General features: G+C 39.8%; 1 protein-coding gene across 1 annotated transcript; it reads right to left on the bottom strand.

Moving 5' to 3' along the window:
* Positions 1–10,507: 10,507 nt before the first annotated feature.
* MS3_00001154 (uncharacterized protein) lies at positions 10,508–13,097 on the bottom strand. Its single transcript, XM_051208650.1, has one exon. The coding sequence runs from the start codon at positions 11,393–11,395 to the stop codon at positions 10,532–10,534; it is 864 nt and encodes a 287-aa protein (XP_051071368.1). The 5' UTR covers positions 11,396–13,097; the 3' UTR covers positions 10,508–10,531.
* Positions 13,098–13,573: the final 476 nt, after the last annotated feature.

Genomic DNA, 13,573 nt, shown 5'->3' with positions numbered 1-13,573 from the left:
TGAAGGATCTACGAATTCTCCTGCAAGTCGAAGTGTCGTTCAATAAACGAGTTCAGCCGCAGCGTATCCAATGTCAGCTTTCACTGCATTGCGAATACACAGTAAGACGAGTGGAAGAGCGTCGGTCCACTGTGAAACGTTTGCAGCTGATAGTGAAGCTTTCAGTTGTTGGTGAAAGCGTTCTACCATCCCGTTTGCTTGTGGGTGGTAGGTGGTTGTTCGTAAGCGAGTGATTCCTAAAAGTGTGGTCAGACGATGGAAAAGTTCAGATTCGAACTGACGTTCACGGTCTGTAGTGATAGTTGAAGGGCAGCCGAAGTTTGCTGCCCATCGTTCGACGTAGGCGCGGGTCACTGTTTCATCAGTGATGTCCTTGATAGGTACTGCTTCTGGCCATCGAGTGAAACGGTCAACGCAGGTTGAAGTGTGTTGGATGTCTGAAGTAAACTGCGAAATCTCAGAGGAAGAGCTTAAAGAGAGGGTAAGCAGTTTATGGTCCGTGAAAAGGGTAAATTCACGGCCTTCGATATTGTGTTGGTAATGCCGTACAACACAATAAATAGCCAGGAGTTCCCTACCGAATGTGCTGTACCTCGATTCGGTGTCTAGCAACCGTCTAGAGAAAAATGCCAAGGGTTGCCAGGAGTTGTTAACCTATTGTTGTAAGACTCCTTCGATTGCTGAGTCGGATGGGTCTACTGCGATACTAATGAGTGCTTCGGTGTCCTGATGTGCGAGCATTGTGGCTTTAGCGGTAAGTTCCTTAACTGTGGAGAATGCTTTTCGCGCTCTGTCGTCCAGATTGGTGGATTTCGCATTTCCACGAAGTTGGTCGGTCAGAGGTTTCATAAGTAATGCGCATTTCGGTATGAATCGTCTATAGAAACTTACGAGGCCGTTAAACGTGCATAAGTGCTTGATGGTGGTCGGTTCTGGGTAATGCAGAATGGCCACCACTTTGGTTCTAAGGGGTCGAATTCCTTGAGCATCGATAGTGTGTCTTAGAAAGTCTAATGAGTCGGTTCCGATTTGGCATTTCTGAATGTTTACAGTAATGCCATGTTTTTGTAGTCGGTCGAAAACAAGATCCATATGCTTGAGATGCAATTCTCTGTCTGGACTTGCTATTTCACATACGCATGTACGAAGTTGAGACCTTGAAAAACGTTGTCTATAAAACTTTGGAATGGTTGTGCAGCGTTTCTTAGACCGAAGGGCATTCGCGAAAATTCGTAGAGTCCGAAGGGAGTTATAATAGCTGTTTTCGGTATATCGTCAGTGGCCATAGGGGTTTGGTTATACGCTTTAACCAAGTCGATTTTCGAAAAGACAGTTGTACCTTTCAAGGTAGCTTTCCAGTCGTGAATGTGAGGCAACGAGTAACGATCGGGAATGGTTTTCTCATTCAATCGCCGATAGTCACCAGTTGGACGCCAATCGTTGCTGTCCTTTTTAGGGACCATGTGCAACGTAGGCGCCCATGGGCTATTTGACGGTCTTATGATACCTAAGTCTATCATGTGGTCGAACTCGTTTTCCGCCATTCTTAGCCTTTCGGGGGCTAGTCGTGGAGCTTTAGGGAATACAGGTGGTCCTGTAGTCGTGATGTGATGTGTAACGTTGCTGGTTACACACGGTAATTTCGGTTGCGTTTGGTGTATCCCAGGATACTTATTGAGTATTGGTTGATAAAATGGGTCTATAGTATGCTTAATTGTGACTGGAGATAATCTGCGACCAGAAAAAGAAGTTACGCTAACAGATAAATTACTGTTTCTGTCTGCCAGCCTTCGTTTGCGCGTGTCGATGAGTAGATTATGGTGTTGTAGAAGGCATATACCAACGATTGACATGGAATCGTCTGCAGAAACGAAGATTCAGTGAATGGGTTTTTGCGTAAACGCACGTTAAGGTAGACGTACCTTTTGCCATACGTGGCGATAGGTTTTCCGTTTGTCACCTGTAAGTTTAGAGCCGATTCGTGAAACCGGTCGTTGGGATTCGCTGGGAGAACGCTAACTTCTGCGCCACTGTCGATGAGGTAGCGAACTCTCGTTTTTACATCTGTGACGTATAACGGACGTCTATGTTCACCGGCTACGGTTTCCGTTAACGCGTGCTGGCTTGGAACTTTCCCGAGTTGGTTTTCGAGTCGGTCGGTTTTGAGTTGGAAAAATTGCAGGGCTTTCTGCAATTTCTGGAAGACTTTCCATATTGGTTATGATACGAGCACCAGTCGAGGTTATCAATCTCTCGTGGTCTAGAGACAGATCGCTTACGTGAAGTGCTTCTTAGCGGGGTGTGTGATCGCTTACGGTCGTTACGAAAATTAAGATAACGCGTAAGTTTATGACATAACTCTGTCATGTCATTCTTAGTCGTTTGAGGCTTTTCTTTGGCTGAAATAACCTCGGTATTAGAAGATTTTGTGATTTCTAAAATGCGGTTGGCAGATGCCGCCAGCTCGTCTAAGGCGTCGTTTTAAAACGAGACCAGAACGGCTTACACCTATTGAGGAAGTTTGGACAAGAAAAGATGTTTAAATAGGCCATCATCGAAGGTTCTTTGGCCGATAACCTCTCTCACTCTTTGCAACGTGTCCGTCGCAGAACCGTGTAGCAGGTCGATGTCATTGAGGAGTTGGTCTAAACTTTGTCTATCGGTTAGGTCTCCGCGTTTAGGAAAAGAACGTTCCAGCGTTTCGTAAGGTTCAGAAACATCACTAGTAAACATGCTAGGTGTTACGTACCTGTTGAATTAGCGCGGTAGTGCCTTGACTACTGCGGGGAATTGTGCACGTGTGTCGATCACGCCGTGCTCGGAGAAGTCGGCTTCTGCGTAGTAAAATCAGGCTTCGATGTTGTCTGGCCAGAAGCGCATCAGTTGAAACGAAGGTGGGGACAAAGTCTTAAGCCTAAGTACTTTGGGTGTCTGTTCGGTCATGATGAAATATGAAGTACGAGAATGAACGAGGGAAAAATATATATATGTCCAAAAACACGGAAAAAGATATCACAATGTATAAAAATTAAGATAAGGCAATAATATATAGAATCCCAAAAAGGAATAGACACACAGTTTACGATTTGGTGTGCCAGATTACGTTAGGCTCGCCAATGAAGATGCCACAGGTATTCAATGTTTGACAACGCTATAACCAGTAACACCTTCTAATATAACTCGTACCCACTAAGAGAAATCAAAGACAGAAGTGAGGAGGTTCGGAGATATATTTGATAGGCTATCAATATATGAAGGATCGTCTGGTCTAATCTGGCTAGCGATTGAAGGGGTTGTTGAGCATGGCGTTCCCACTCGTGATCTGGTGACGATGCATGACCGAGGGCCTTCAGCTAGATGAGTCCATTAAAACTAATGTGGTCAGTATCCAATGTCGAAAACTTACAGAGCTATTCATTCTGGGGACTTATTTACCGCTACAGTCTTAAGGATTTCCTAGTAGGTCTTAGACAGAAAGTACGAATAAATTCCAAGTCCTCTATCATGAGACCAGTACTTAGGCGAGTTCCTCAAAGTTCCGTCTTAGGTCCTTTACTTATTATACTGTATGTAAATCATTTTCCAAGTATAGTAAAGTCCCCAATGTTATTGTACGCTGACGATGTAAAGATTTGGCGAGTAACAGCTGGAGACGCAGACGTATACGCTCTTCAGGCAGAGTTAAATAGTGTGATTAGTTGATCTAAAGAATGGCTGATACCTATCAAGGCTACAAAGTGTGCCTACATACACTTTGGAGATACAAAGATAAATATGAACAGCGTAGGAGAAGTGCCTGTACCCGTGGTCCGATCTCACAGGATCCTGAGGTGTCAGTTGGTCATGATCTTAAGACCATGGCCCACTGCCGGGAGGTTGCAGACAAGGGGTTTAGAACCCTCTAGGCTATAAGACGGACATTCCCTAAGTCAGATACTACCAAGTTCACTACAACATACACAATCGTAGTGAGAACTAAGCTTGAGAACTGCATTCAGGCTGCAAGCCCCTATTTAAAAGGTGACTCGGATATCCTGTAAAATGTACAGAGGGCAGCAACCCGTGCAATTCCAGAACTCCGTGGTTTACCATACAAAGAGCAGCGTGAGAAGCTGGACCTCCTTTCTCTGTCCTATCGTAGGTTAACAGGTGATCTCATCTTGATGTATAGGATATTAAGAAGTGATTTTGGACATAATATATCCTCTCCTTTTCTTCCTACTAGATCGGGACATCTCAGAGGACATAGTAGGCAAGTAGAAAAGACAAGAACGAGCAAAATACCCGTAGCATACAGGTTTTGGCATCGAGTCATCAATCCTTGGAACCGTTTACCCAAAGTAGTGGTGTTCGCACCTTCAATTGACTCATTTAAGAGAAGAATGGACACTCGTAGAAGCATACTAGAAAAGGAATAACATAGGCTGTAGGTCTTCTGTCTTTACTACACAAATCCGTATCTGGGATCTGAATATTAACGTGTCATGCTATGACTGGAATATTGTTCGTATTCCTACTAGCGGATTGGCTTGATGATAACGGTGTTGTAGCTTACACTAAAAACCATAAATATCTATGTTTTTTGTAATTTTTCGACTCAGTAAATGATTTTCCCCTTTTTTCCTTCAAGTTTTTATTTGCTACTGTAGGTTCTACACGTTTGAGTGCCGCAGCCGTATGCCGTTTTAGCCGTCACCAAAGAGGTGGTTTAACATCTTGAGATCGTGTTTGCTCGTTAGCAGAACCAAACGACATTGGCTTCCGATCTGTATAACGTTCGTGAGTTGACCCTTGTCAATTTCTCTGAAGGTATCTAATGCAGTACTAACTTAATATGATTTATGTTGGGTTCGAACCTGACCTACAGATCTTTATTGAAAGTATGTCTCAGTTAACAGAAGATGAATGACCTCGCTCAATAACCTGACCTTGTGAATCATGATACTTTTTCGTTATTATTATTATTCACAAACATCTTATGGGTACATAAGTGTTGTGAAGAAACCATTTGGGGTTTCTTCACAAATGCAATAATACACAAGTTTCAATAATGTTAGCACTATATTTGCCATGCTTGAAAAAGAGAGTAATAATAATAAATCAGGTTCTGTGTAATTGAGAAGAATATTCAATTGAGTTTAAAGAAGGAAAGGAAGAAAATAAGGGAATAGAAATAAAGGAGACATGGAACACGCAGATAGTTTAATAGGCGTGTTTATGAACACAGAACAAGAATAAACGACTATGTATGTTTCGTCATATTAGTAACAAAAATAAAATAGAGAATGATTAAGAAAAAAAAACTTATTATTGCAGTAAGATATGACGCTGGAGTAAGTGTTTGTGCAGTCATAGTTTGGAGTGATGTTATGAAAGTCACAATCAAGTGAAAAGGATAACGAAATATCAGTATGTATGGGTCACATATTCATAGTGAAGATAAGACGAGTCTGAGAAGTTAATTTAAGTGTAACACAAGTTATTGTCTTAATTACAAACTTCTTAATGTTAAGAATAATATTTATTTAGATGGGGAAAAAGAGAGAAAAGAATTAGACACCTAGTGAAAAGGTTCAACCATGATAATAATGATTGTGTAATAAATATCGACCTCTGCAGTAAACCAACAATTTTGAAAAATAAAATAAATCCTTTAGTGCACTCGGATAAATGTAGATCTATGTAATAATATACAGAGTGAAACCGGATATTAGTATAAACATTTGTGCAATAATAATTAAGAATGATGCTATGAAAGTCACAATTAATTTCAAAGGACAATCAGAAGGATAAGAAGAGATAAAAAGAATATCTAATGTGTTGGGGAACCAATAATGATATTAAAATCGGTAATACTTATAAATACGAACATAAGCAGACTTTATATATTAAGATGAATAGAAATAAAATAAAATAAACGTGAAAAGTTTCAAAGGTTACATTTTTGCTTTTCAGTCAATTAGATGTATGACGGACCTTGTTTGTATAAATCATCATTAAATACAGTGATATTCAATAAGTGACACAACCCACCTTCGGGAAGAAAATCATCAAGGAGACTTCTGAACCGGGTTGTAGGTTCACTGCAACGGAGGTCCACTGGCAGTCTGTTCCACATGGTTGAGTAGCGAATAACGAAAAAATTCTAGCATAAGTTTGTGTGGGTTCTTTGAATCGCTAGAATATTCTCCTTATTGCGTAGATTGTGGGATGATATCAGAGTATGAAGGAGTGGATACCGAAGAGTAGGAAATACCGTTGTAGAACTATGGTCTACTATAATATTAGTTCTGCTCTAATAATAGACCTAATCCTAAAATTGTAGATTTGTCATGATATAACTGCCTAATCTATAAGATCTTACGTGGAAGTCACACCATCGACTACACCGACTCACTGTATCGTATCAACTACCATTACATGATGTAGAACAAGGTTAGGCTAGAGAAAGAACAATACATTTAATATGAATAGAAGATATAAAGTAACATTCAGCAGAGACCACGCCTGCATGGCCGAGCCATGCCAGTCGATCAACTCCAGTCCATTCCATTCATTGTTCGCGCCTTCTCCATTGTTAGGTATTTCTCCGTGTTAAATATTGAATATTTATTTTCCGAGTAGTCTTGTGTTCAGCTTTGAAGATTGTGTGGTTATGGTCCAATGCCACTACACCGTTAATAAGCCAGTAGATAAAGAAAAGATTTAATTTGATACGTCTGATCCAGAGAGGTTCTAATTTGAGTTTTTGACATCTTTGGTGATAGTCTTTTTTGTCGGAATACCCCAGAACAGTTATGGTGAACCTTCTTTGAACACCTTCAATTTTAATCAGGTCATCATGCCTGCAATTACTGTAAACCAAAATACCATATTCAAGAATGAGTAAGATACATTTTCTTTATAATAATAATCTCGACTCGATATTATTGAAGTTTATCATTATGAATCCTATGAACTTTCTAGCTTTGGATACTTGTAGTACAATGTGCCCAGAAAAGTTCAGACTGTTGCTATATCTTAAACCCAGGTCACGAACTGTGTTGAGAGGTTTCACTGTATGTTTGCGTATAGTCAGATTTAAGTTAAGGCAGCGGCCAATGTGAATAAATCCACTTTTGTGAACATTAAGTGGCAAATTCCACGAAACAGTCCATTCGTATAACTTGTTTATTTCTTCTTGGATTACCGCTGAAATATGGCTTTCTTTATTGGGAGAAGAAAATGTATAAACTACTTTTAGGTCATCAGCAAAAAGGAAAGGTTTACCATTCTGAAAGAGGGAACACACGTCATTGATAAAAAGGAGAAAAAGTAATGGACCAATCACACTTGCTTGTATAACCCCACTGGCTACATTCACAGGTTGAGAGTAGCAAGATCCAAAGCGAACGATTTGACTACGTTCTTCTAAAAAAGATTTGGGCCAAGATAAAAGGGGATTCTGTATGCCAAACGAAGAGAGTTTTAGAATAAATTTGTGTGAGACACTGTCGAAAGACTTACTAAAATCGAAGTAAAGAATTATCACTGACTGGCCAACATCTCTCCTCTGGGTAATTTGTTCAAAAAATTGCATGTGCGATGTGAAATATGAGCATTTAGTCATAAACTCGTGTTGGGATGGGCTAATCAGACTAGCCGAAAGTAAAAATGATAATAGCTGTTTGCGGATGATTCTTTCCATGATCCTTGAGAGCACGGATGTTAAATTAATTGGCCTATAGGTAACAAGATCACTAAGTGATCCTGCTTTGAATCTAGGGCTGATTAGAGATCTTTTCCATACAGATGGATAGGTCCCATATTCCACAGATAGGTTGAAAAGTTTTAAACAAAATAATGGGAATTCTCTACTACCATATTTCACAAATGATGAAAGAATCCCGCCAGATCCACCGCCGTAAGACTTTTTCATTGCAGCTATGGCCTGCTTGATGTTGGAGGGTATAAAATCAATTTTTGATACGTGTCCGGATTTGAGCATTGGAAATGTAATGATAGAGCTTTCAGTGTCAGTTTTATAGCATTGAGAGAAGTACTTGCAGAGTTGTTCGCAAGTAATATTAGGGTCGTCAATAATGCTTCCGTTAACTATGGAAAATTTAGTCGTCCCAAGGGAATTTGACTTCTCATGGAATTTAAAAAGCCGAAGTATTGATACTTCTGGGCTTTTACTACGTGGAGCTTTATTTTCTATATTCATAAATTACTTGCGTTTAGATGAAGCATTTCTGTCGATTAATTTAAGTATACTCTGAAGTGCATACACGTCATTGTGCTCGTGGTAGCGGTATTTTAATTTCCTCAGCTTTCTTTTAAAAGTTTTAAGGGTATTCTGGTCCCTATTCGCATTATAAGCCACATGGCCAATAACTGGAGCAGTGCAGTCAAGGCAAAATATCAGGTCATGGTATAGATTGAGAAGCGCAATGTCAAAATAATTTGTGATAAAATAAGTTTACATGGTAAACACTGAATGAGAGATTCAGCCCGTATCCAGGTTTGTTGATTAAAATGTCTGATCTGGTACATCATTGAAGCTTTTGAGTTCACTTGTATGGCGTTTAAAGAATGAATAATACTCAATACAACTCCATGATCACTCATAAAAAACTCATGACTGGTATGCACTGAGATAGAGTCAATGTCGATTGTAAACAATAAATCAAGTATATCACTCCCCTTAGTTGGATTCAGGACCTGTTGAACACATCCATAAATTTCAGGTATTTCAACTAGCATGTTATATCGACCTTGTATGGCAGTGAGATCCCATTTGCTTTTTGGCAGATTAAAATCATCGGAGATGATTTTAAAAACTTGTAGGTGGTGCCAAGCAATGGGAAAGATGTTCGTTAGTAAACTGCCTAAAATATTATCCGTATAACGTGGTCTTAAAACCACTATTCACTGTAAGGCTGTTGCTGCGAAAGGCTATGGGGTATTATGGTCTGTTCGTAGATCTTTTCAGTATTTAGATGATGAAATGTTTGGATTATTATACCCCATTTATGTGTGACCATATTTAGAATATGGGATTCAAGCAGCGAGTCCTTGTTTCAAGTATGAAGCAGATATGCTGGAAAGAGTCCAACGACGAGGTACTAAGATGGTAAAAGGTTTATCTGGCCTATCTTATAAAGACAGACTGAGACACCTTTACTTAATTCTGTTATCTTACCGTAGAATACGGGGTGACCTAATATCGACTTATCGTACACTGAACGATGACCTTGGTATTAATATGTCTTATCTTTTACTTTTGTCTAGGACTGATCATTTGAGAGGACATTCGAAGAAAGTTCAAAAACCGAGATCAAATCGTTTATGTCTGGAGCTTCGTTTCTCGAACCGAGCAGCAAATTACTGGAACTCTTTACCAGAACACGTAATATCAGCACCATCTGTTAATATATTCAAAACGAGATTAATGTTACGGGAGGACTGTAGACATTTGTCTACGGGCAGTTGGTTGTCGTCCTCCATGATCTTACATTCTAATTCAGCCATATCAACCTGTTCTTGGAGATCTAACATCTTAAGCTGCCGTTCTAACTCAAGTCTCCTTTATAAATTCTTCTTCCTTAGTAATGCCTTACCTAACCTTAATCTAGAAGTACTAAGCTGACCAGAGGACATACTATTAATACTAACATCATCACATCTATCATCATTAACATCAGACATACCAGAAACAGCTTTAGAAATTTTACCATCCATTTCGTCATTTTCCTTCGGCCTTTTGCTTCGCGTTTCCATCGTATTCCTTGTTTCAAAAAATCGGTTACCGAAACAATTCTGAATTATTCCAAACAAAATCGACCAATAGGACCAGGAAATTGGACCCAAAATGCTCAGACGAATCCAAGGTATCAACACAGAACCAATAATTGAAGAAGTTTATGTTACATCCAAGATTTTGCTCGTTCCCGTTACTGAATTACGGTATATCGGTCTATTTGCAATGTACAAACCCAAATTAACAATAGAACCAAACTCCAATCTAGATACCAAAGTTTATTCGCAAGTTACAATTAGTCGACCCAAATGTAGTTCTAACAACAGTAATTATAACAATTACAAAACAAACCTTCAATTTTGTAGGTTCCCGGAGCAAAAGCTCCCAAATACCAAACCAATGACAAAGAGAAACCAAACTGTCCAAAAATAATGATATAAACAAACAAGTTCAAAAGTTAAGTAAAACAAATACACCCAAAAACACAATAAAATTATTAATATACAATGAAGAGATTTTAATCAGCCAAATGTCTACAGTCCTCCCTTAACACCAATCTCGTTTTGAATATATTAACAGATGGTGATGATATTACGTGTTCTGGTAGAAGGTTCCAGCCGCCAATGAGCTAAGATTATCCTGTAATACTATTCTATCCGACATACTGTGTATGGGTCTCTAAATTTTTATCTCATCAGCGAAGAGTAGATTGGATGGTTTTGCTACAGTTGGTAATTCATTTGCATAAGGTAAAAAGAGAAGAGAACCGAGGATTGTACCTTGGGGAACTCAACTTTTTACAGGTACCCACGAGGAGAGAGCTCCATTAACCCTTCCCCTTTGTCTCCTGTCATGGAGAAAGTTACTTATCCAATCTACGACTGTATAATGGATTCCAAAACGTTCCAGTTTGAATTTAAGACCAGAATGGGAGACCTTATCAAAGGCCTTACTTTGGTCTATGAAGATCACATCCACATGAATATTCCTATCTTTTGCAGCAGCCCAAACTTCTCTTGCAATGAGAAGATTTGTCAAGGATGATAGGCCTCTCCGAAAACCATATTGTTCCCTGGGGAGAAGATTATGCCCTTCAACATAGTTTATAACAGATATTCGAATGATTTTTTCCATCAGTTTTACAACCGCACTAGTTAAGCTAACGGGTCTATAGTTACTGATTAAATCCCTACTCCCAACCTTATACAGCGGACTTATTATAGTGTCTTTCCAGTCTCTTGGCAGTCTGGACTGCCTCAGAGACATGGCAAACAGTGTCGTTAATGGTTCAGCAATTACATCTGATATGGCTTTCATAATCCTAGGATGAATATAATCAGGACCACTGGACTTATTGGATTTGAGATGCTGAAGTAGCCTTAAGACAGTACCTTTCTCAATGACTACAGGGTCCATCAGCGAGCTGCCACGACCACAATGAATCGTTGGTCGTTCTTCATTACTGATAGAAAACACTTTACTGAAATATTCCGATAAAGCTTCAGCTTTTTCGGTATCATTTCTTGCCGAGATTAACGGATATTCTTGTATCAAAAGTGATGGAATTCCATCGCTTCTCTGAGTTCGCCTTTTTATGTACGAGAATAACCGTTTTGGACTATATCTAGGATCCCTAATCAATTGTTTTTTCATATGATCGTCTAGTCTTACTTATTAACGCTTTACAGGCATTCCTAATCTTACAATAACTGGATCTGTATTGTTCTAAGCCAGTAGAGATGATCATATTCCAGTGCTTCTTCCTTTTTCTAAGGAGCTTCCTGACTATTATAGTTATCCGTGGTGGACTATTATTCGGTCTTCGCGGTACCAAGTATGTTATGAACGAGGACGTAACTAAACTAAACTAACCTTTAAATACAGACCATGCTTCTTCAACTGATAAGCTAGTATCTACAAATCAATCTGTCTTAGCAGCGCATTCCTGAATGGCTGATATGTTAGCTTTCCATACATTTGGGCGCGGTGTAACCTGATCGTATAACATGTCCCTAGTTCTAAACACGAATGACAAAACAGCGTGATCGCTGTTCACTAACGGTGGAAGAATATTTAGGTCGACAATATCCTCAGTCTCATGAGTGGTTACCAAGTCCAACAGAGAACCTTGGTTAGCACCAAAACGTGTGGGTTTGGATACATTCTGCACTAGTGCATGCTACATTATTGTTATCAGGAACCTGCTATCAAAGTAGTTTATAGATCCTTCCGTGGTCATCCCAGTCCAATTAATATCAGGTGCATTAAAGTCTCCTATTATCAAGAATCTGTTATTTGCACTCCATAGCTGAATGTGCTCTAAAATAAAGTCATCAGCTAAGCAGATTGGGCTGCGATAGATGACACCGAGCATAAATGTACCACATACGATAGCCAATTTACAGCTGATGACTTTACAAGTACCGCTATCATGGGATTCGCTAGCAGAGGAGCGGATATTTACATTATTGGCTATATTTATAAAAGGACGCCACCTCCTTTCTACATCTATGTCTATCACTACTTAGGTAATCGTATCCGGATAATTCTGGAGTAATGTCTAAGTCATGGACTAACCAAGTTTCTGTCACTGTTACAATGAGTGGCCTTAATTTGTCCACCAATGCTTCTAGTTCATAGAACTTATTTCTTAGACTATGAGCGTTGGCATATAAAACTCCTAGATAGAACAGCCTATCCACACAGGCCTTGGTAGCATTCCCTTCCAAGACCTGACTATCCGAAAACCCACTAACCGGAGATTTTCCTCACCGTTTTGTCGACGGGTTTCTAGTTCAGCTAGTGCTTTCTTCCTTTTTATTCTATATTCAAGAGACATATCAGGTCTAACTCGGATGTCGGAATTGTCGTGACTACGAGCGCTACTTAACAGGAGATCACGTTGCTTCTCCGACCCTGGGATTACCTTAAGGAGTCTTCATGGTCGGGGTTCAGCATTGTCCTCGGTCCTCTTGCTTATTCTAACCAGTTTTTTGACCTGAACTCCTTTAGAGTTATCTGCCAATATACTACGAATATATTCTCCCAGCTTCTCTAAATCATGCGCGTGTCTAATTTTGGGATCAGGGTCGTTTGACTCCAGAAATCTTCTCACAATAATATGCTATGAGATTAGATTCTCCTTCTCAGTCATCACGCCAGGGTGGGTTTCCCTCCTACTATCATACTTTGGTAGTGAATTTTGTGAATCACAATGGGAGTCCACCAATGACTTGCTAACCAGCTGCGTACTGCCTACAGCTTTTTCCTTTTCGTTTCGTTTTCTCCGTACTGTAGTTCATTTTTCATCCCTCGGGACACTGGAACTATTTGGAGTGGTGACAGTTTTATCCAGATCTTCAGTTTTCACTAGAGGTGCATGATTATCAATGTCAGGTGGTACTACATCCCTCCTTAATGTTAACGGAGATTTCGCTTCTCCGTCAGTCAAATTCGGGAGTTCGAGGCATCTCTTAACAGCAGGTACTACACTGACACATTCGTCACTGTCAGTGCTCGTGTTATCAGCGCATGCGCCATCGTTCTTCTTACAGGCCAAAGCCAATAGGCTCATAGCCTCCTGTATTAGTAACGTTTTATTTGCACAGCAAAACATGCAAAGCCAATGTGAGTTAGACTTCGAACATCTTTTGTATGCGGTGGGACTTGAACGGGTGCACATTTTATGGAACCACTTTTTGCGTTCACCGCACTGCATTCATTCCTCCACAGGGAACAAACAGTTTGTCTGTCCATATTTGTGAGTACTACCAACCATTTTAGTCAAATTAAGGTGTAAAACACAATATGATCACAGTATGAACACGTGTC

Source organism: Schistosoma haematobium, chromosome ZW (genome assembly GCF_000699445.3).
Source record: "Schistosoma haematobium chromosome ZW, whole genome shotgun sequence".
In the NCBI taxonomy this organism is placed as follows: domain Eukaryota; kingdom Metazoa; phylum Platyhelminthes; class Trematoda; order Strigeidida; family Schistosomatidae; genus Schistosoma; species Schistosoma haematobium.
This window is presented reverse-complemented; position numbering and strand designations above follow the sequence as displayed.